The 23,765-nt window shown below is 42.7% G+C and overlaps 1 protein-coding gene across 2 annotated transcripts in view; it reads left to right on the plus strand.

Annotated features, from left to right (window-relative positions):
- AMPH (amphiphysin) overlaps positions 1 to 23,765 on the plus strand; it is a 251,490-nt gene that overhangs the window by 171,402 nt on the left and 56,323 nt on the right. For both annotated transcript variants that reach the window (XM_030307720.1, XM_030307722.1), the window contains exons 8-11: positions 771 to 846; positions 1,739 to 1,821; positions 4,008 to 4,146; positions 5,213 to 5,341. In XM_030307720.1, the coding sequence (XP_030163580.1) occupies positions 771 to 846; positions 1,739 to 1,821; positions 4,008 to 4,146; positions 5,213 to 5,341 (427 nt within the window). The remainder of the gene's footprint in view (positions 1 to 770; positions 847 to 1,738; positions 1,822 to 4,007; positions 4,147 to 5,212; positions 5,342 to 23,765) is intronic.

Genomic DNA, 23,765 nt, shown 5'->3' on the forward strand with positions numbered 1-23,765 from the left:
CCTAGAGCCTGTTGGAGATGCAAATCCTAGGGCGCCTGGGGGGCCCAGTCAGTTAAGCGTTGGACTTTGGCTCAGGTCCCGATCTCATGGTTCATGGGTTTGAGCCCTGTGCTGGGCTCTGTGCTGACAGCTCGGAGCCTGGAGCCTGCTTCAGATTCTGTGTCTCCCTATTTCTCTCTGTCTCCCCTGCTCACGCTCTGTATCTCTCTCTCTCTCTCTCTCAAAAATAAATAAACTTGGGGCGCCTGGGTGGCGCAGTCGGTTAAGCGTCCGACTTCAGCCAGGTCACGATCTCGCGGTCCGTGAGTTCGAGCCCCGCGTCGGGCTCTGGGCTGATGGCTCAGAGCCTGGAGCCTGTTTCCGATTCTGTGTCTCCCTCTCTCTCTGCCCCTCCTCCGTTCATGCTCTGTCTCTCTCTGTCCCAAAAAAAAATAAACGTTGAAAAAAAATTAAAAAATAAATAAATAAATAAATAAATAAATAAATAAACTTAAAAAAAATTCTTTTTTAAATGCACATCCTCCACCCCTATCTGAGACCTGCAGAATCTGAAATGCAGTCCTGGTGTTCCCCACGGTGTGAGAGCCACTGTCTCCGCACGTCCACTGCCTTTGGAGAGATTGTGCTGTGGGCCATCAGATGTGGCCCAGTGTTAGTCACAATTATATAAAGGAAACCTGTTCCTAATGCATTTCATTGCCATTACAAATGCAGTTTTGCTGACCGGTCTTTCCCTATTCTTCTTTCCTCTTTGTGTCTCTACATGGCAGACGAGTTGGGTTTTATGTCAACACTTTCAAAAATGTTTCCAGCCTCGAGGCCAAGTTTCATAAGGAAATAGCGGTGGTAAGTAACGATGATTATTTTTCCTTATGGAACATAAAATAAGTGAACTTTTTTTTTTTTTTTTTTCTGAAAGCAAATGAAATGGCATAGCATTGTCACTTACTTGCGAGTTTGTTTTCATAGCGTGTTATTACTCTCAGTGGTATTTCTCCAGTATTCCTCCAGGCCCTCAGGAATCCTGGCCGGTCTTCGTTCCTCTTCCGAAATGCTTTTTCTCCCTGTCACAGTCTCACAGTCTTGTTTGGTTTGGTTTTTGTTTCCAGTCAGCTTTAAAAGTTGGCGTTTAAAAGTGATACTTTTTGAGGCTGAGGAAAAATTAGTATCTGAGCATTCAGTCAGCAGTCCTGTCGTCAACTAATATTGTCTTAGTTCAGCAGGGTGGTCGTACGACTTTATCTCTAGTAGAGTCAGCAGAAACAATAAGGGTTTGTTTTCCATTCTTTACTCTGGTTGAGAAATGTATTTTGGTTTTTTAAAGGTTTATTTGTGTTTGTGGCCTTTCAGTTTTGACATAAGGTTTTTTTTTTTTTAATTTTTATGTATTTAGTTTGAAAGAGAGAGAGAAAGAGCAGGGGAGGGGCAGAGAAAGAGGGAGACTCTCAAGCAGGCTCCACATTGTCAGCGCAAAGCCTGACGCCGGGCTTGAACTCATGAACCTCGAGATCATGACCTGAGCTGAAGCTGGACACTCAACCGACTGAGCCACCCAGGCGCCCCTTGACATGAGTTTTAGATTGTCCATTTGCAGAATTTAAAGGTATCCTGAGGCCATCCCTATCGTCGTTAAGGTTCTCAGTTTTTCAGTAAACGCTTCCTCCTCTCTTAGGGCAGTAGCCTGAATCGGCACCAGAATGACTTACAGCTAACAGACCAATGGTCTCCATCCCTTTAGCTTTGCCACAAATTGTACGAAGTGATGACGAAGCTGGGCGACCAGCACGCTGACAAGGCCTTCACCATTCAAGGAGCTCCCAGGTAGGCCGTGTTCTTCAGACCCAAGTTCATGCAATGCTTGTCGCAATTTCTGCAGTCTGCACCAGCCCATGCTATTTTAATCCTTTTAGAAAACTCTAACACTAAGGAGCCTTTCCACTGTCAGACTCTGTTCTGTGTTCACCTTAACCTTTAGCCTTTAGATTTACTCACTGTGGGCTTTGGTCATTGTCACCGTAGAATTGACTACCTGCCTGTCTCCATTTTCCACGGGACCTGTCGGCCAGGGTATACATTTTTAACACGTAATTTCTGGTTGTGCACCTGTTACTTTCTTTGGAGAAGAAAGGAATTTCTAAACTCCCAGCACTTAGTCCTTATGCTTATCGTCAGTGCTGGATCTTCAATGAATCCATTTTGGGAAGTAATTGACACCTCACCATCATCTTACCTCCTGACTTGACCTTGCAAACGCTGCATTGTTTCGGTCCTGTTGCACGTTGATTCTGTGAGTCAGTCGGTCAAATACACCGATCCTTCTCAGGCATCATATGTTCAAGGAAGGCAGGCTCGTGAGCCTTGGGCTGGAAATCAGAAGACCCAGCTTTCAGGTTTGTGATCCTGCAGTTAACAGGCTTTGCCTTCCTTGAGTGAGTCCATTAATCCTTTGGGTGAAGATCTAATTTTTTTTAATCAACAGAAAAAAAAAAGATGGTGTTGAACTAAATGGCTTGTAAGGTAATATGCAGTCCTGACATTCTCTATTTGCAATTTCAACATCAATCATCGTATAGAGTCCTACATATACCTTTATAAAAACACACACTCCTACCCATGTTAGTGTTTGGATTTCTCTGTAGAGAGCTAATTTTCTTAAATGATACTCTTTGTATTAGCCATCCTCATAATAGTCTCTGCTACAGCTGCTATCCCAAGTGAGCATTTAGGATCTCTTATCCTTCGAAGGGAAAGAACATTCCCTACAAGAACACATGAAAGGAGTGGAAGGAAGCACTGTTTCCAATATAGTATCTCAGCATGAACTTGGAACAAAGAGGAAGTTGTAAGAGGAACGTCGCAATGACATTGGGTGTTTTGGCTGTAAAGCACGTGACAAACTTAGGGGGTCCTCCCTCGTAGAGACGTGAAACAAACGTGTCTGAACACTTCAGTGTTGCTGAATCAGATAAAATGAAGACAGAGTGAGGCCATGGCCACTTACCAAATGTTCCTTTGGTTTTTTTCAACATTCCTCCGCAGAACGAGGTGGTGAGTGAGCTCAGTGGGCTCCCTGTTGAGTGTAGATTGGATCCGCGCTTCCCGACAGAGGACATGATTGCTGGCACGTAGTCTCAATCATGTGGCCCATCCGTGTTCCCCGCAGGACTCACTCCCTTGAATATGTAGATCATGCTGTGGTGTATGCGCTAGTTTATTTTGGGGTAGAGACGCTGTTCCCTCAATCTGTAGACGTTAGAAGGTCTTAGAGAATAGGATGTGTCCCAAGTGCCCTCCTCCCGTTCATCACCTTTGAGCTGGTCCCACGCCTCTGGCCCAGTGCCAGGAATGCGGTGGGTTCTCAGGAAACATTGCTGACACTCTGCCTTCACATAATTCGTTCGTGCCTGTCAAGGTGTCTGAGTTCAGTCATTGTTTTATAAGGTGTAGAAAGGGGAACAAGTAACGAATTTGTTTCCAAATGTTATCAGAAAAGACTCATAAAATCCTACTCAGCGCTATCCTGAGGATGCCTTTAACGTAAAATTTATCATTTTCAGGGTGGGTTTTTCTATCGATTATGACCTAGTAACATTCTGAAGGAAATCAAAAGTTGAAAGTGGCTCAGCTAATTCAGCTTCTCTTTGGAAGATTCTTGCAGAGCCTGTTTGGCACAGTGGAGAGAACAAGGGGTTTGCATTCCCAAGGCCTGAATTCAGAGCCAGCAAAATGCTGAATGACTTCAGGGGTTTTTAACCTCTCTGTGCCCCGCTTTACGTGGGGACAGCAAGGCCTGGGTGTTGTGAGGTTAGAGATGATGTATTACGAATGGGGTCTGGCATCCAGTGGATAATAAATACTGTACATAACAGCCAGAATTAACCTAGAAGGGGGCTAGACGAGAGCCAAAACCTGTTGTGCCTCAGGATTCCTTTGGGCTGGAGGACCCCTGAAACGTAAGTGCTTCTTTAGACGGCCCGTTGCTGACTCTCATGTGTTTGTTCATCCAGCGATTCTGGTCCTCTCCGCATCGCAAAGACCCCATCGCCGCCCGAGGAGCCTTCGCCCATCCCGAGCCCAACAGCTAGTCCCAATCACACGCTGGCACCTGCGTCTCCTGCACCGGCAAGGCCTAGGTCACCTTCACAGGTAGGAAGAGGTCAAGTACATTGGGGCAAATGGAAGAACTCGGCATGAGGACCCCTGTGTGGGATAGTCCTGGGGTCCTGGGGCATCAAAAGGAGTTTCCAGTTGGGGAGACTTCAAGGCTGTGGCATTGATGGCCACTAAGGAATCAGGCCATTTTTCCAGTTTGGAGCCCTACATCCTCACACACCCTATGATTGAGTGTATTGAGACCTCTCTCCACAACCTCAGCTTCCTTCCATGCCCTCCTCTCCTCCCACCTCTCGCTTTCAGAAGGCTCTGATCGGTCCTGCCTTCTGCTAGGACCTCCCTTCCTCCAGCACTTTCGCTTACCCTTGGGTCAAGTATGGCCAAGAAAGCCGTGATGTTTATACGCCATTTCACAGTTTGGGTACTACCCACAGTGTGTGGCGCACGAGCTCAACAAAAGCGTCTAGAAGAAATGATTGGGGGAAACCGGAAAGATTAGAAAAGGTAAATACAGAGAAACATGGCCGCCTTCGTCTTCCCCACTTTGGGTGAAGATGAAGTTCCTACAGGAAGACTCAAAGTCTCCAGTGCAGTGCAGGCTTTGAAAGTAAGGCAAGTCGTGAGAAGATCCAGGGAATAGTTCTGTCAAGTTCTTACTCCCGAAAACACGTGGGGAGTGCAATGTGTGCTACCTATGGGCGGTCTCAGTGATTCCAGTGACAAACTTTCCTGATGTTAGTGTTCAAGTTCCAATTTATTGCTAAAATGAGAAATCCTTTTCAGTTGACTCCACAAAAGGTGTTGCCTTAGTTTTAACTTTAGAGGCATAGGCACCTGGCCCTGCGTGTAGCACTTGTGTTGAGATGAATGGAGTGGCATTGCCGGAGTATTTCTCACGGGGCCCTTGCTTGTCGGTGCTCAGAGAGCCACCAAGGGAGATAGCATTCTCTGCTCAATCAGGTGTTCTTGTTTCTGTACACGTATCTAAATTTTAGTCAGTGACCAATACGTCCGCCCAGCACTGTTCCGTGGCATTTCTGCACATCTCGCGTGCCGTCTTTGGCTGAATTAGCTTGCTTGTGTTTCTGATGTTTTGTAGACCAGGAAAGGGCCTCCTGTCCCACCTCTGCCCAAAGTCACTCCAACAAAGGAACTTCAGCAGGAGAACATCATCAATTTCTTTGAGGACAACTTTGTTCCGGAAATCAGTGTGACGACACCTTCGCAGGTAAGTGCCTCGTATGGAGCTGCGATGTCCACAGAAGTTCTGTGGCAGAGGGACCCTCAGGGACCAGCTTTAAAAGTGGCAGATGTTAGAGCCCACAGTATCATTTCAGCTGTCATCAGGTTTGTTAATTACTTGGTATGTCTAAAGCATTCTCAAATGGGAGACGTACATGCAATGTTTGGAAACACCGAAAAGTGTGAAATGACGAATTTTCATAATCCCCTAAATCATACCACTCTGACATAGCCACAAATGAATGCACTTTGGTTTATTTTCCTTCAGTCTATTTTTCTAGGTAAATACCGAATTTGTACCATAAAATTCAGATGGCATTGTTACATATTCCTGACTTTTCTACTTCATCTGACTGAGCGTCTTTTTTTCATGTCATGTTACTGTTTTCTTTTTTCAAAAGAAGATGTTTAACCAGAGTATTCCATCTGAGGAATGGACCAGGTAGCTTTCAATTTTTCTGTTTCTTTACCAGAACTTCGGGGAACATCAGTATGTGTGAATTCATGTCTTTATGCCCTGTGTTAGTTCTTTTGTATTGCTTCCTAGTAGAAAATAGGAAAATACAATGAAAAGAGATGACTGTTTTTAAGCCTTTTGACCTTCCTACTTCGGCAAACAGAAGCATCCTCAATTGCCCTGGTCTCAAAGACCCCTGGGCGCACCTGCCCCAGGTACAGCTACCTTCGTGGACTGCAAGTCTACCTCTGCTGGCGACTTGGTCATCCCATTGTCTCAAGAATGAAGATTCCTGACTTCCAGAGCTGTTCCTGATGCCATCAAAGCCATTTCTTTGTTTTAAGAGTGAAAGTCCCCAGAAAAATCGTGCCAGTATCAGTTGCTCCCAGCGTCCTCAGGGTCAGAAATAATACCTACATTTTACAAGATGTGAGAATGCAGCCCTATAATTACTGAGTACATCAATAACAACACTGTGTACAACATCCCAATTATAATCACGTCCTGTTGACAATAACAGAAATAATGCACTAATAACAGAGAACTCAGAAAATAGCCACTCGGAAGCCCGTCGTAATTTGTCGTTGCTTTTAAGGGCATTCATCAATAAGGCACAATACTTTCAGCTAATAGTGTCCTTCTTCTGTTGTTTGTATGAGATGTGGGATTTGGTACGCTAGCGAGGCCTTGAAATGTGATTTAGCAGCTCTTTTCGAGGAGGGAGAATTGCACGTGGATGAGTGCAGGGACAAATGATGTCTGTGGATACCCAGATGCCCTCAGGGCTGGCTCTCTCGGAGCCAGCTGTTGGCCTGGCACCAAACGTGAGCAGTTTTCATTTCCATGTTATGCTGTCCATTTGTATTTGCTAACAGCTCAGCTCCCTTCTTTCTGGTGCTTCATCAGTTTTCAAATAGGGGGTGTTTCGACCGATGATACCCTTATTCAGGTTGCTTTCCCCTGTACCCTCCAAAAACCTGCCCTTGGTCCCCTCCACAGAGAATGTGGTCACCCAGAAGCCACATGTACTTAGCTGAAGACCCTTCCATTTAGCACCTGAGGCAGCGAAAGTAGAGGCAACATGACACATAGACTAGTTCCGAAGCAAAGATGGGGTTCAAAAGTGTTCTTTCCTTTAAAATGTTTTTTTATTTGCAGTTTGCTGGCTCACATAAGGTTTCTTCATTGGTAGAAAAGAAAAGCATCACAGCACTTTTTACAATTGCAAATGCTAGACAGGGGCCCGGAGTGCTTCTAAGAGCATTAACTCTCATGATGCTGTTGCATAGGAGTCATGGGAAGTCAGGAATCGGGGACAGAGGAAGAGGAAGCGGCTTTCTGAGCAGAACCAACCAACCGGGGGCCTGGCCCGGGCCCAGCCTGGCTGTCTTTGTGTAGCACTCCAAGGCTGTGGCAAGAGGAGGAAAGCACCCCTTCCCCCATACTGGCTGTGTGTCCCCTCCATCAGTGTGCTCGGGGATTCTGAAAGAACTGACTGCCAGAGACATCATGGGGGTGCATTTGGGGGGGATTCAGTTTCATTTATATTGTTTTCTTTTAATCAAGAGGAGGCAGGAGGAGGTTTCTGTCGTTTTTTTCTGACTCTGCAGTAACGTGGCTCTTGTGGTGGACCACAGCATGTGACCAGAGCATTTCCATTGACTAAATGGCTGTGAGTCTTATGTCACGATGTCAAGAGAAGGGAGTGAAGCAGGGTTTATGTTTCAGTCTGTTTCCTTGCTTATTGAGTGATAGAATCTAGCTTTATTTTGGGGCGCCTGGGTGGCTCAGTCCATTAAGCATCTGACTCTTGGCTCCAGCTCAGGTCACTATCTCGCGATTTGTGAGTTCGAGCCTCACATCAGGCTCTGCGCTGTCAGCACAGAGCCTGCTTGGGAGTCTCTCTCTCCCTCTCTCTCTCTCTCTCTCTCTCTCTCTCTCAAGAAATAAATAAGCATTTTATAAAGGTACAATAAAATTATGCAGACGCCGCCTGTCCCTGAAACATCTTGACAGTCCCTTCGGTCGCTCATTCCTCTTTTGATACCCACAGGGCCAGTGTGCGTTCTCTCACTCCTTTTGGGTCACATCCGGCCAAAGTTTCTGATTCAGCCGCTCTGGAGTGGGGGCCAAGAATCTGTATTCCTAACAAGCTCCCAAGTGATGCTGACAACTGCTGGTCATGGGATCACACCGTGAGAACCACTGTTTTAGGCCAGGATTTCCCCGTGGCACAAATATATGGCCACGAACAAAGTACCACAGTGAATGAACAGATTTCTCCCAGGGAAATACCCAGCTGAGTCAAGTGTATATCATGTACGACCATGTATAACTGCTGCACTTAAAAATTGTGTGACTTGAGAGGTGCCTGGGTGGCTCAGTCGGTTAAGTGTCCAGCTTCGGCTCAGGTCATGATGTAGCGGTTTGTGAGGTTGAGCCCCGCATTGGGCTCATTGCTGTCAGCATGGAGCCTGTTTCCGATCCTTTGTCCCCTCCCTCTTTCTGCCCCTCCCCATCTCTCTCTGTCCCTCCCCCTCCTCTCTGCCCCTGTCCTGCTCGCACATGCTCTCTCCCTCTCTCAAAAATCAATAAACATTAAATTAAAAAAAAAATAGTATGACTTGAAATACTCCATATTTCGGGCAATTGGACTTACATGTACATACACGTGCATGTACATGTGTGCTTGTAATATTAGATGTGTTGATCAGAGTATATGTCAAGTTACATATTCTAAGGGAATGGACGGTCTCATCAGGGCTGTGATGTTTTTAGATAGGCACAGATATTTGATGAAAAAGAATCAACAGAAATGCCTGGAGAAAATGCAATGCCAGCTGCATGGAAGCTAGAAAGCTGAGATGTATCTGAAAAGCTCTTCTCTCCCAGATGCATGATATTTATGATCATATGGAGTGGTCCATTTCAGTTTTATTGTGATATTTTTTAAAAGTTTAATAAGTCAGTCTACATTGAACAGATAGGTTTATGTCCCCAGTTTGCTATTTTTATCATGTACTTAGTGGGGAAGAAGAGTGTTTGTATTAATCCTACCCAGAAGCTCCAGGTGTGATGATTGAAATATTCCTCACCTCTGATGGATTTGTGCGTCTCGTACACCAAGCTTCATGGTGGTGACAGTCCCTCCTGAGTGCATCCGGGGATTGGAAACAAATCCATTAGGCCTAGAGAGCCCTCTAATGGCCCCAGACCTTAACTATATCATAGAATCTTCTCTGGGAAGTATCCCTACCTGCTTACAGGGAGAGGTCCTCGTGTCAAGACCACAGGGCTGACCTTGCTTCTCTGGTTTTGTGATTACAAAAATGGAACTGCCAGCCCTCTTTATTTTTCCCTCCCAAGAACCTAAATTGAAAGAAATCTCTTATGGTGTGTGTGTGTATGTGTGTGTGTGTGTGTGTGTGTGTGTGTGTGTTCCTGAATTATTCTTTAAAATTTTTTTTAAGTTTATTCATTTTTGAGAGACAGAAACAGAGTGTGAGTGGATGAGGGGCAGAGAGAGAGGGAGATCCAGAATCTGAAACAGGCTCCAGGCTCTGAGCTGTCAGCACAGAGCCCGACGCGGGGCTTGAACCCACAAACTGTGAGATTCTGACCCGAGCTGAAGTCGGAGGCTTAACAGACTGAGCCACCCAGGTGCCCCACATTATTCTTTCAAGACAGCATTTTCCATCCCATCCCATAAGATGCTGTGAAAAGGGGGTCCCTGGTCATCGGAGGCTGGGAGGGGCTGTACCCCCTTTTGTTTTACATAGTTTGTGTCAGCATGTCCAGGGCTCTGGGAAGTTGTGCAACAAAATCCCTTTTTGTTTAAATCAGAGTTTCTCAAATAATCTCCCTTTTCTCCCAAAGTACTACCTGTTCCAGGGACGTGGGCGTTTGGTGAAACATGTTTAAAAACGAAGATTTAAAAGATACTATATCCCTGGAAACCAAATTTATGGCCTATAAATAGGATTTTAACAGATCAAGGCCAAAAAAAGCCATCATGTATATTATATACACACACATATGTACACATGCAAGGTTGTTTCTTTTTTTTTTTCTTCAAAAAATGTTTTGAAAAAAAATGTTTCAGACTGCTTTCTCTTCTCACGGTCGAGGTTCACCCTCCTCTCCCACCAGGGCTTTCCTGAGGGATCGTGGCTCTGGGCAAATATTTTCAGAGGGGGGGCTTCTGTCCATATAACCAATTCGAGTCCCTTGAAATGAGCCTGTCCGCAGCATTCTGGTGGTCAGTCTGATGGGATTCCGTACGTGAAACGCCATGCTGCCCAGTGGAGGCAATCTGCCCACCAGCCACCCTCTTGGAAACAAGCCTGGCCACCACGTTCCAGGACAACTGGGTGGATGTGAGCCCCAGAGTTCCTGGGGGTGTGGTAGGTACTCCATGTAGAGAGGGTCACAGAGTGCTCGAAAGAGAGATGGGCGCCAGCCCCATGTGGGTGCCCTGACCAGATAGCATTGCTAGCCACAACCGCCACCACCAGAGAAGGACTTAGAAAATTTCAGGGAATGTATTCGAAAGTGTGGGGCTCCCCTGAGGGTCAGGGCTAGGGGCGGGGTCCCTGCTTGCCCTTCTACCTGTCAAGTGGCAGAAAGGAAGAAATTGCCTGTTTCCACATTTTTTTTTTTCCGTAGCAGGTAACCCCCAACTGTTTTGCTTAAATCTTTTCCCAGCAACGATGTTGCATATTTTCTCTCTTTGCTTTTAAATCTTTTACGTTTTTGTTTATTTTGAGACAGAGACAGACCCAAGCAGGCCCCGCACTGTCAGCGCAGAGCCCGAAGCGGGGCTCAAACCCACAAACCGTGAGATCGTGACCTGAGCCGAAACCAAGAGTCAGACGCTTACCCAACTCAGCCACCCAGGCGCCCCTGCATATTTTCTGTTTTTGAAACTGGCATTCTCCTTTACAAATCCAGACGGATTAGGTTGTGACCATCCAAGCCTACTCCTCCAAGCCCATCTCCCCACTCCTGCTGGGAGACCTACTGTGCCAGAAGGCAAGACAGCAGCACAGCCTCTAAGCCTAGTGGCTGTCGGGATCAAGTTAGCATCATTAACTCTGCTACTCTTAACGCCTCTGCTTTCCAGCCGAATGCTGCAGCTCACATTTTAAGTTCATGAAGTCATTCGATTTTTCCTTAGCTAATCAAACTGAAGTAGATTTTCAGCCTGCAGAATAAGTTCGTGAAATGGCCCTTTTCGTCTCCCCAGTCCTGAGAGGCCATCCTGCAGTCACATGCGTATGTACCCCTCGCTTCCCGGGTATCTGTCACCTGGTTTTGAATTCCGCTTTGGCTTTTCTTTTCAATGTAGCATATTTCTGGACCAGCTGCCTCTTCTTTCAGTTGGTATTTTTTCCAAGTAAACATGTTAGCATTCTGGTAACGCAGAAAGAATTAGTAAGCTGAAAACTGGAAGGAAGGAAACCGTGTGTCTTCAGCCCCTTCAGCCCCTGTTTGGTCGGTCTGTTGGGCTGGTGGGTCGCCCACAGGACCCCTGGTTCCTTTGGCAGGGGTAGCCAAGTGGGGCAATTTGTTTATCATCTGGGGCTCTGACAGTGCTCTTAAGTCGTCATGCCACTTGGCTTCACAACCTTCCAAGGTTCTCAGACACCTGAACTTCTGACAACGTCTAGACTTTTCACACTTTGCCCTTTTTTGCATTTTATATTCTACCTCCTTGCGAAGCATCTCACGGTGTGAGTCTTTTGAGATTTTGTACTTTAGAATATGGTTTGAGGTATGGGTTAGGGAGTGGTGGTCAGCTGGCTCAGAGAGGCCAGCAGGGGAAGGGGAGAAGGGGAATGCAGAAGAATGAGTTGGGGAGAAAGGAAAGAGCTCACGATGAGGAAGCACATGACTGACTATGTTACATGCAGCATCTCCTTCGATTTAGCTTTCACATCATTCCTGTGATTGACAGGCCATTATCCCTACTTTTTACTTTTATTTTTATTTAAACTTTTTTTTTAACTTTTATTCAATTTTGAGAGACAGAGAGAGACAGGGCATGAGCAGGGGAGGGGTATAGAGAGAGGGAGACACAGAATCTGAAGCAGGCTCCAGGCTCCGAGCACAGATCCCGAAACGGGGCTCGAACCCAAGAACCATGAGATCATGACCTGAGCCGAAGTCGGACACTTAACCGACTGAGCCACCCAGGCACCCCATCATTATCCCTACTTTTGAAGTTGAGCAAAGCCGTTGTCTTTCGGCCACACTGTGGCGTTCATAGGGCAGCCGTGCAAAGCGGAAGTCTGTAGACCACCCATGCTGGCGTTCTAAGCCCCTGATGGCTAGCAGGTACTAGATGGCCAGTAAACTGAACAAATCCATCCAGACTCTCTCTGTAATGTTCAGAATGCACATTCTCTACAGCGTCTTCGGGTTTTTCATATTAGCACAGTTCTTCAAGTTGTGACAGATCAGCAATGTTATCGTTAAATTCCAGGGGCGGTGGGAGGAGGGTCTTTACTCCACCAGTTGAGCTACTTGTTCATCCAGTGGTCATCACTGAACCTCACTGGACGCACGGGCCCCGTCCACCTCCCCTACTGTCTCTCTCCTTACGGTCAATGTGCTGCACTGTCACGGCTGTGCAACCTAGCAGCTTGCTCCAGTAAAAACAAAAACAAAAAACCTAGGTAAACAGTTCCTTAGAAAGTTAGTATGTTGTGCGTCACCTCATTAGAGCGTCTTCAGGATCCTATAAATGTAGGTAGGCACACGCAGCAAAGATGGCAATAGGAGAGCTTTGACGAGTTCAGGTCATGGGTAAATGGATCTTCGTTGTACTGTTTCTTTTTTTAAGTTTATTTATTTATTTATTTTGAAAGAGACAGAGACCACTCGAGTGGAGGAGAGGCAGAGAGAGAGAGAGAAGCCTAAGCAGGCTCAATGTGGGTCTCGAACACCTGAACTGTGAGATCATGACCTGAGCCGAAATCAACAGGTGCTTAACCAACTGAGCCAACCAGGCGCCCCTCATTGTACTATTCTTTTAACGTCTTATATAGTTAAAGCTGTAGAACAAATACTTGACAATGTCCTATGAAATGGTTGAATGATGACTGCAAATTCTGAGACTGCAAATATAAAGCTCTTGAGCCCGGTCAGGATACTATAGTTAACTACCATTTTTCCCAGTAACTGCTGCGTATGCATCTGTAGTGGTCTTACCATAGGCTTCCAGTTATAAAGTTCAGTTTCCTGAGGACGCCCACTCACTTGCACACTTTCTTTCTCTCAAAAGAAATAAACATTTAAAAAATTTTTTCTTAGGCCGCTGCGTTCATCATTACCAACGAAATGCAAAAGCTTTACTCACTGGTAGAAATTGTCAGCTATGTTGTGACCCTTCAATAAAAGACATATCTATTACCTGAAAAATAACCCCCAACTGGCCTCGTTCCTAAAAACTTTATTTAACCTTTCTGTCTTAAGTTTGTTATCTGACCTCCCCGGACTTATTGGGAAGTAATAAGTGTCCTGCCTAATATTTAGAATATAATGAAAATGTCCTTAAGATATGTTTAATGAAAGAATAAAAAATTAAAAAAAAAACTCTTTGGAAGAAATAGTACCTATGACTTTATCTGGCTCACTGAAATATTTTGTTATCATTAAGAAATCGGGGTGCCTGGGTGGCTCAGTTGGTTAAGCATCCGACTTTGACTCGGGTCATGATCTCACGGTTCATGGGTTTGAGCCCCACGTTGGGCTCTGTGCTGACAGCTCAGAGCCTGGAGCCTGCTTCGGATTCTGTGTCTCCCTCTCTCTCTGCCCCTCCCCCACTCATTCTCTTTCTCTCTCAAAAAAAAAAAATAAACATTAAACAAATTTAAAAAATTGTGTGTGTGTGTGTCTGTGTCTGTGTGTGTGTGTGTGTCTGTCTGTCTGTCTATCCATCTGTCTGTCTGCATGCACCCACGGGAATGGCTTAGAGATTGCTCTACTTATAAATTTTTGTGTCTGTAGCTATATATTGAAATCTCTGTTATCTGATATGCTTGTAAGAGTAATGTCATAAAGGATGCATGGTTAACCCAAAACACTAGTAAATTCCAGAGAAGCAAAAAGCAAAAGTTTAAAATTGTAGTTCTATTTCTCAGCAAAAACCACTGTTACTAATGTAGTTTTTTTAATGCCACAATTTTATTCTCTTCAAACAGTGACAGAAAGGTATATTTTTTTTGGAAATTTGATCATTTTATATCAGTTTTATAACCTATGGGTTTTTTTTTACTTCAAATATAACAAAGATATTTTCGTGTCAATTTAAGATATATCTCACCATTTTAAATAACAACAGATCCCTGTATCATGAGGTTGTACCATAGTAGGTTTAACTAATCTCCTGTTGTTAGAGTATTTTCTTCTGTTAATCAGTTTCATTGATTTCTGACCAACATACAGTTAACGGCACATATTTAAAGCATACTTTTTGATAAGTTTTGAAATATGTGTGCACCCATGAAACCATCACCAGGATCAAGGTAGTGACTATATCTCTCACCCCCAAAGTTTCTTCGTGTCGGTAATCCTTTCTGTTCCTGTCCACATGCTGTACCCTCCAGGCAAACACTCATCTTTCTGTCACCATACACAAGTTTGAATCTCCTAGAATTTTGTATAGATGGAATCACCCAGTGTGCACCTTTTTTGGTCTGGCTTGTACTGTTCTGCATAATTATTATGAGGTTCATCCATTTTGTAGCAGGTATCAGCAGTTTTTTTTTTTTTAATTTTTTTTCAACGTTTTTATTTATTTTTATTTATTTTTTTGGGGGCGACAGAGAGAGACAGAGCATGAACGGGGGAGGGGCAGAGAGAGAGGGAGACACAGAATCGGAAACAGGCTCCAGGCTCCGAGCCATCCGCCCAGAGCCTGACGCGGGGCTCGAACTCACGGACCGCGAGATCGTGACCTGGCTGAAGTCGGACGCTTCACTGACTGCGCCACCCAGGCGCCCCATCAGCAGTTTATTCCTTCTTATTACCGAGTAATATTTCATTGTATGGACACATCAGGGTTTGTTTGGGTTTTTTTTCATCCATTAATGGATATTTGGGTAGTTTCTAATTTGGGGCTATTTTTTCTAATGTTTATTTACTTGAGAGAGAGAGAGCGCGCGAGCATGAGTGGAGGAGAGGCAGAGAGAGAGGAGATATAGAATCCAGAGCATGCTCCAGGCTCTGTGCTGTTGCAGTGCAGGGCTCAAACCCGCGAACCTCCGAGATCACGATGTAAGCCAAAGTCAGACGCTTAGCTGGCTGAGCTACCCAGGTGCCCCTCATTTTGGGGTATTGTAACTAAAGATGCTGTGAACATTTGTATACAAATGTTCTTTGTGCACATGCTTTCATTTCTCTTCAGTAAATCTCTATTAACTGGCTGGATCATTTGGTAGGAGTAAGTTTAACTTATTAAGAAACTGCCAGACTTTTCTTTTTTTAATTTTTTTAAATCTTTATTTATTTTTGAGAGAGAGAGACAGAGCATGAGTGGGGGAGGAACAGAGAGAGAGGGAGACACAGAATCTGAAGCAGGCTCCAGGCTCCGAGCCATCAGGACAGAGCCCAACATGGGACTCAAACTCACAAACCGTGAGATCATGACCTGAGTCAAAGTCGGATGTTCAACCGACTGAGCCACCCAGGTGCCCCAGAAACTGCCAGACTTTTCTAAGTGATTATACTATTTGTGTTTCCACCCACATTGAAAAAGAATTTCAGTACCTCCACATCTTTGCCAACACTTGGTATGGTTAGTCTTTTTAATTTTAGCCTTGATGGTAAGTATATAGTGTTATTTTGTTGTGATTTAGTTTGCATCTCCCTAATGGCTAATGATGTTAGGCATCTTTTTATGTACTCATTTGACATTTTTCCCCCCAGCTCTATTGGGGTATAACTGACAAATAACAATTGTATACATTTAAAGTATACAACTTGATGTTTTAACATATGTATGCATTGTGAAGTGATCTCCCCAAACCAGCCAATTAATATATCTATCCCTTCACATAGCTACTCTCTTTTATTGTTGTTGTTGTTGATGATGATGATGATGATGTCAGAACACTTAATATCTATCCTCCTGGCAAATTTCAAGTGTATAATACACTATTTTTGCTTACAGTCACCATGCTGAACATTAGATCCCTAGGACTTGCAGAACTGAAACTTTATACATACCCCTTGACTAACATCTCCCTGTCTCCCCTCCCCTGAGGCCCAGGAAAAAACCATTCTACTCTCTGCTTCCATGGTTTTGACTGTTTTCGATTCCACATGTGAGATCATTTCTCTTTCTGTGTCTTGCTTATTTCACTTAGCATAGCAACTTCTGCACAGCAAAGCAAACAATCAACAGAGTTAAAAGGCAATGTAGGGAATGGGAGAAAATATTTGCAAATCATGTATCAGATAAGGGGTTAATATCCAGAATATATAAGGGACTCATACTACTCAATAGCAAAAAAAAAATCAAGTAGTTGGATTAAAAAAATGGACAAGGGACCCGAATGGACATTTCTTCGAAGAAGATGTACAGATTGCCAGCAGACACAGGAAAAGGTGCTCAACACCACTAACCGTCAGAGAAATGTACTTCAGAATCACAATGAGATATCACCTCACACCTGTTAGAATGGCTACTATGAAAAAGACAAATAACAGTTGTTGGTGAGGACGTGGAGAACAGGGAATCCTTGTACACTGTTGATGGGATTGTAAATTGGTAGAACCACTATGGAAAACAATATGGAGGTTCCTCAGAAAATTAAAAATAGAACTACCTTACTATACAGCAACCCCACTTCTGGGTATTGAAATGAAACCAGCATCTCAAAGAGCTGTCTGCACTCCTGTGTTCACTACAGCAGTATTCACAATAGACAATCCATGGAAACAACCTAAATGTCCATGGCGGGGGGCACCTGGGTGGCTCAGTTGGTTGAGTGCCTGACTTCGGCTCAGCTCATGATCTCATGGTTTGTGACTTTGGGCCCCATGTCAGGCTCTTGTGCTGACAGCTCAGAGTCTGGAGCCTGCTTTGGATACTGTGTCTCCCTCTCTCTCTGCCTTCCTCTGCTCATGCTCTCTCTCTCTCTCTCTCTCTCTCTCTGTCTCTCAAAAATAAACATTAAATGTCTATCAGTGGATGAATGAGTAAAGAAAATGAGGTATATAAACACAATGGAATATTATTTGGTCTCAGAAAAAGTAAATCCTGCCATTTCTGACAACATGGATGAGTCTAGAGGACATTATGACATATTACTATGACATTAGTATATCCTCATTGGTGTCTGTGAAAAACTTTTGCTGATGTATTCACTTACTTGATGGAGTCTTGAGAGTCCTTTGTATGTTCTGGATACAAGCCTTTTATCAGATGCATGATTTGCAAATATTTTCTTCCAGCGTGTAGCTTATCTTGTCATTCTGTTAGTGCTTTTTAGAAGAGTAGAAGTTTTTTTATTTTGATGAGGTCCAATTTATCCAATTTATTTATTTTTTAAGAATTAGGCATTTCACATCACATCTAAAAAAAATCTATGCCTAACCCAAGGTCACAAAGATTTTCTCCTGTGTGTCCTTCTAGAAGTTTTACAGTTTTAGGTGTTATACTTAGGGTCTGTGACAAATTTGGAATTTTTTAATGTGTGCAAAGTATGGGTTGAAGTTCATTTCTTTACAGTTGAAATGTGATTGTTGAAAAGTCTATCCTTATTCTACTGAATTGCCTTTGTACCTTTGTGGTTCTCTTTCTGAACTCTGTGATTTTTTATTGATCCATTTGCCTAACTTTTATGCCGGTACCGTGTTAATCTTGATTACTGTCACTTTATACTGTCTTGAAATCAGATGAGGTTAGTCCCTCAGCGTTGTTATTTTTCACAGTTGTTTTGGGTGTTCTAGGTCCTCTGAATCTCCACATGAATTTTAGAATCAATATGTAAGTTTCTACAAAAACACCTTCTGGGATATTTTATTAGATTCCTAGGGCTGTTTTAGCAAAGAAGCATAAACTGAGTGGCTTATAACAACAGACTTTTATTCTCTCACAGTTTTGGAGGCTAGACGTCTGAGATCAAGGTCATGATTGAGTCTGAGATCAGCAGGCTATGCTTCTTCTGAAGACTCTAGGGTCCTTCTTTGCTCCTCTCTCCTTCTGGTGGTTGCTGGCAGTCCTTGGCATGTAGATACATCATTCCAATCTCTGCCTCTGTCATCACACTGTGTTTTCCTTATGTGTCTGTGTGCTCTGTATCTTCACATACCTTTGTGTTTATGTATCCAAATTTCCCTGTTTTTATAAGGTCACAAGTCATTGCATTAAGGCCCATCCTAATTCAGTATGACCACATCTAAATTCCATTACATCTGCAAACGTCCTATTGCCAAATAAGGTCACATTCACAGGTTCCTTATAATCATGAACTTTGGCGGGGGGTGGGGGGTGGGGTGCACAGTATTCAGCCCAGTACAGATACTGACTGGCATTGCATTGAATATGTAGATCAGTTTGGGCAGCATTGACATCTTAATAATAATGAGCTCTGTGATCCATAAACACAGTATAGCTCTTCCTTTACTTTAAGGTCTTCTCTAATTTATCTTGGCTGTGTTTTATAGTTACTATTCAGTGTACAGGTTTTCTCATCTTTGGTTGGGTTTATCCCTAAGTATTTCATATTTTTAGTGCTATTGTAAATCATATTTTTAAAATTTAAGTTTCTGGTTTTTCATACTCATATATCAATAAAACCAGTTTTTGTATATTAATGCTGTATCCTGCAGCCTTGCTAAACTCAGTATTAGTTCCTATAGCTTTTTTATAGATTTCCTTGGATTTTTCTATATAAGTGATCGTATCTTCTGTGAATTAACAGTTTTACTTTTTTCTTTTTGATCTGGATGCCTTTTATTGCTTTTTTCTGCCTTATTTTAGTATTTAGTACTGCCAGTATATTGTTGAGTACAAGTGTTGAGACGGCCATCCTTGTCTCAATCTTAGGGGAAAAGCTCCTAGTCTTGTGTTATTAAACATGACGATAGTTGTATGTTTTTGTAGATACCCTTATCAGGTTGAGGAAGTTGCCTATGTTTCCTACTTTGTTGAGAGTTTTGAACAGGAGTGGATATGGATTTTTTCAAATATTTTTTCTGCATCTGTCAAGATGATCGTATGAGTTTTCTTTTTTAGTTTGTTAATATGGTGACTTACATTCATTGGTTTTCAGGTTTTCAAATGGTACATCAATCACACATTCCTGAGGATAAACCTCATTTGGTTATGATGCAGTTTATTAATATATATTTCTTCATCCAGTTTGCTAAAGCTTTCTCTAGCATTTTTGCATCTATGCTGATGAGGAACATGAGTCCATAGGGCATTGTTTTTTGTTTGTTTTTTTTTAATTTTTTTTTCAACATTTATTTATTTTTGGGACAGAGAGAGACAGAGCATGAACAGGGGAGGGGCAGAGAGAGAGGGAGACACAGAATCGGAAACAGGCTCCAGGCTCCGAGCCATCAGCCCAGAGCCTGACGCGGGGCTCGAACTCATGGACCGCGAGATCGTGACCTGGTTGAAGTCGGGCGCTTAACCGACTGCGCCACCCAGGCGCCCCAGATAGGGCATTGTTTTTAATAATGTCATTTTCTGGGGCACCTGGGTGGCTCAGTTGATTGACTTCATCTCCGTCATGATCTTGTGGTTTGTGAGTTCCAGCCATACATTGTGCTTGCTGCTATTAGCACAGAGCCCCCTTCGGTCCCCCTCTCTCTGCCCCTCCCCTGCTTGCACTCTGTCTCTGAAAATAAAAAAACATTTAAAGTAAAAAAAAAAAAGTTGGGATGCTTGGGTGGCTCAGTCAGTTAAGTGTCCAACTTTGGCTCAGGTCATGATCTCGTGGTTTGTGAGTTTGAGCCCCATGTCCTGCTCTGTGCTCACAGCTCGGAGCCTGGGGCCTGCTTTGGATTCTGTGTCTTCTTCTCTCTTTGCCCCTACCCCACTTGTTCTCTCCCCACCCCCCTCTCAAAAATAAATAAGTGTAAAAAAATTTTTTTAGGTAAAAAAAAAAAGTAATTTTCTTATTTTAGCACCAGGGTAATGCTTTCCCCATAGAATAAGTTGGGAAGTTGTTCACTCCTCTTCGATTTTGTAGAATTGGTATTTTTTTCTTATTTAACTCTTTGGTAGAATTCACCAGAGGAGCCATTTGTGCCTGCAGGGTTGTTTTTGTTTTTGTTTTCTCTTAAAAAAATTTTTTTTTAATTTGAATATAGTTGACACACAACGTTAACCTTAGTTCCAGGTATGCAACATAGTGATTCAAGTTCTCTATGTGCCACAGTTTCTATTTCTCAAGAAATCTGTCTCTCTCATCTAAATTGTTAAATGTATTGGAATAAAGTGGTTTAAAATACTTCCTTATTTTTTTTTTAAATATCTGCTAATGCCCCTCTCTCATTCCGGATATTGGTAATTAGTGCCCTCTCTGTCCCTCCCCTTGATCAGTCTGGCTAGAAGTTTATCAATTTTATTAATCTTCTCAAAGCACTTGGTTTTGGTTTTATTGGTATTCTCTCAAGCTCTCTCTCTCTCTCTCTCTCTCTCTGTCATTCTCTATTTAATTAATTTCTACTCTGATCTGCATAATTTTCCCCATTTCTATTTAGAATTTTATTTGCTCTGTGTCTTTTTTTTCCTAGTTTGCAGGGTAGAAGCTGAAGTTACTAATTTGAGACCTTCCTTCTTTTCTTTTTTTTAAAACTTTATTTTTTAAAATTTACCTCCAAATTAGTTAGCATATAGTGAAGCAATGATTTCAGGAGTAGATTCCTTAATGCCCCCTACCCATTTAGCCCATCCCCCCTCCCACAACCCCTCCAGCAACCCTCAGTTTGTTCTCCATATTTATGAGTCTCTTCTGTTTTGTCCCCCTCCCTGTTTTTATATTATTTTTGCTTCCCTTCCCTTATGTTCATCTGTTTTGTCTCTTAGAGCCCTCATATGAGTGAAGTCATATGATTTTTGTCTTTCTCTGACTAACTAATTTCACTTAGCATAATACCCTCCACTTCATCCACGTAGTTGCAAATGGCAAGATTTCATTCTTTCTGATTGCCGAGTAATACTCCATTGTATATATACACCACATTTTCTTTATCCGTGCATCCTTCGATGGACATTTGGGCTCTTTCCATACTTTGGCTATTGTTGATAGTGCTGCTATAAACATGGGGGTGCATGTGTCCCTTCGAAACAGCATACCTGAATCCCTTGGATAAATGCCTAGTAGTGCAATTGCTGGGTCGTAGGGTAGTTCTATTTTTAATTTTTTGAGGAACCTCCATACTGTTTTCCAGAGTGGCTGCACCAGCTTGCATTCCCACCAACAATGCAAAGGAGATCCTCTTTCTCCGTATCCTCGCCGACATCTTTTGTTGCCTGAATTGTTAATGTTAGCCATTCTGACAGGTGTGAGGTGGTATCTCATTGTGGTTTTGATTTGTATTTCCCTGATGATGAGTGATGTGGAGCATTTTTTCATGTGTCGGTTGGCCATCTGAATGTCTTCTTTGGAGAAGTGTCTATTTATGTCTTTTGCCCATTTCTTCACTGGATTATTTGTTTTTTGGGTGTTGAGTTTGATAAGTTCTTTGTAGATTTTGGATACTAACCCTTTATCTGATATGTCATTTGCAAATATCTTCTCCCATTCTGTCGGTTGCCTTTTAGTTTTGCTGATTGTTTCCTTTGCTGTGCAGAAGCTTTTTATTTTGATGAGGTCCCAGGAGTTCATTTTTGCTTTTGTTTCCCTTGCCTCTGGAGACATGTTGAGTAAGAAGTTGGTGCGGGCAAGATCAGAGAGGTTTTTGCCTGCTTTCTCCTCGAGGATTTTGATGGCTTCCTGTCTTACATTGAGGTCTTTCATCCATTTTGAGTTTATTTTTGTGTATGGTTTAAGAAAGTGGTCCAGGTTCATTCTTCTGCATGTTCCTATCCAGTTTTCCCAGCACCACTTGCAGAAGAGACTGTCTTTATTCCATTGGATATTCTTCCTGCTTTGTCAAAGATTAGTTGGCCATATGTTTGTGGGTCCATTTCTGGGTTCTGTGTTCTATTCCATTGATCTGTCTGTTCTTGTGCCAGTACCATACTGTGTTGATGATTACAGCTTTATAGTATAGCTTGAAGTCTGGGATTGTGATACCTCCTGCTTTGGTTTTCTTTTTCAAGATTGCTTTGGCTATTCAGGGTCTTTTCTGGTTCCATGCAAATTTTAGGATTGTTTGTTCTAGCTCTGTGAAGAACGTTGGTGTTACTTTGATAGGGATTGCATTGAATATGTAGATTGCTTTGGGTAGTATCAACATTTTAACAATATTTGTTCTTCCTATCCAGGAGCATGGAATCTTTTTCCATTTCTTTGTGTCTTCTTCAATTTCTTTCATAAACTTTCTATAGTTTTCAGTGTATAGATTTTTCACCTCTTTGGTTAGATTTATTCCTAGGTATTTTATCATTTTGGTGCAACTGTAAATGGGATCGATTCCTTGATTTCTCTTTCTGTTGCTTCATTGTTGGTGTATAGGAATGCAACCAATTTCTGTGTGTTGATTTTTTATCTTGCAACTTTGCTGAATCATGTATCAGTTCTAGCAGTTTTTTGGTGGAATCTTTTGGGTTTTCCACGTAGAGTATGATGTCATCTGTGAAGAGTGAAAGTTTGACCTCCTCCTGGCCAATTTGGATGCCTTTTATTTCTTTGTGTTGTCTGATTTCAGAGGCTAAGACTTCCAATATTATGTTCAGTAACAGTGGCGAAAGTGGACATCCCTGTCTTGTTCCTGACCTTAGGGGGAAAGCTCTCAGTTTTTCCCCATTGAGGATGATATTAGCGTTGGGTTGTTCATATATGGCTTTTATGATCTCGAGGCATGCTCCTTCTATCCCTACTTTCTTGAGGGTTTTTATCAAGAAACGTTGTTGTATTTTGTCAAATGCTTTCTCTGCATCTATTGAGAGGATCATATGGTTCTTGTCCTTTCTTTTATTGATGTGATGAATCACATTAATTGTTCTGCAGATATTGAACCAGCCCTGCATCCCAGGTATAAATCCTACTTGGTCATGGTGAATAATTTTTTTAATGTATTGTTGGATCCGGTTGGCTAATATCTTGTTGAGGATTTTTGCATCCATGTTCATCAGGGAAATTGGTCTGTAGTTCTCCTTTTTAGTGGGGTCTCTGTCTGGTCTTGGAATCAAGATAATGCTGGCTTCATAGAAAGAGTTTGGAAGTTTTCCTTCCATTTCTACTTTTTGGAACAGTTTCAAGAGATTAGGTGTTAACTGTTCCTTAATTGTTTGGTAGAATACCCCTGGAAAGCCATCTGGTCCTGGACTCTTGTTTTTTGGCAGATTTTTTTATTACTAATTTGATTTCCTTACTGGTTATGGGTTCAAATTTTCTATTTCTTCCTGTTTCAGTTTGGGTAGTGTATATGTTTCTAGGTTTTCCTTCTTTTCTTATATAGGGATTCAGTGCTATAAATTTTCCCTAAATCTTATTACAGCAGCATCTCACAAATTTTGGTATGTTGTCTTTATATTTTTTATTTTTATTTATTTTTTTAAAGTTCAGTTTTATTTGGGGTGCCTGGGTTGCTCAGTTGGTTAAGCATCTGACTTTGGCTCAGGTCATGATCTCACGGTTCGTGAGTTCAAGCCCTACATTGGGCTCTGTGGTGACAATGCAGAGCCTGCTTGGGATATTCTTTCTCTCTGCCCCTGTCCCCCCACTCTCTCTCTCTCTCTCTCTCTCTCTCTCTCTGTCTCTCTCTCTCCCTTTCTCTAAATAAATAAACTTAAAAAAATAATAAAGTTCACTTTTATTTACTT

The sequence above is a fragment of the Lynx canadensis genome, chromosome A2 (genome assembly GCF_007474595.2).
Source record: "Lynx canadensis isolate LIC74 chromosome A2, mLynCan4.pri.v2, whole genome shotgun sequence".
In the NCBI taxonomy this organism is placed as follows: domain Eukaryota; kingdom Metazoa; phylum Chordata; class Mammalia; order Carnivora; family Felidae; genus Lynx; species Lynx canadensis.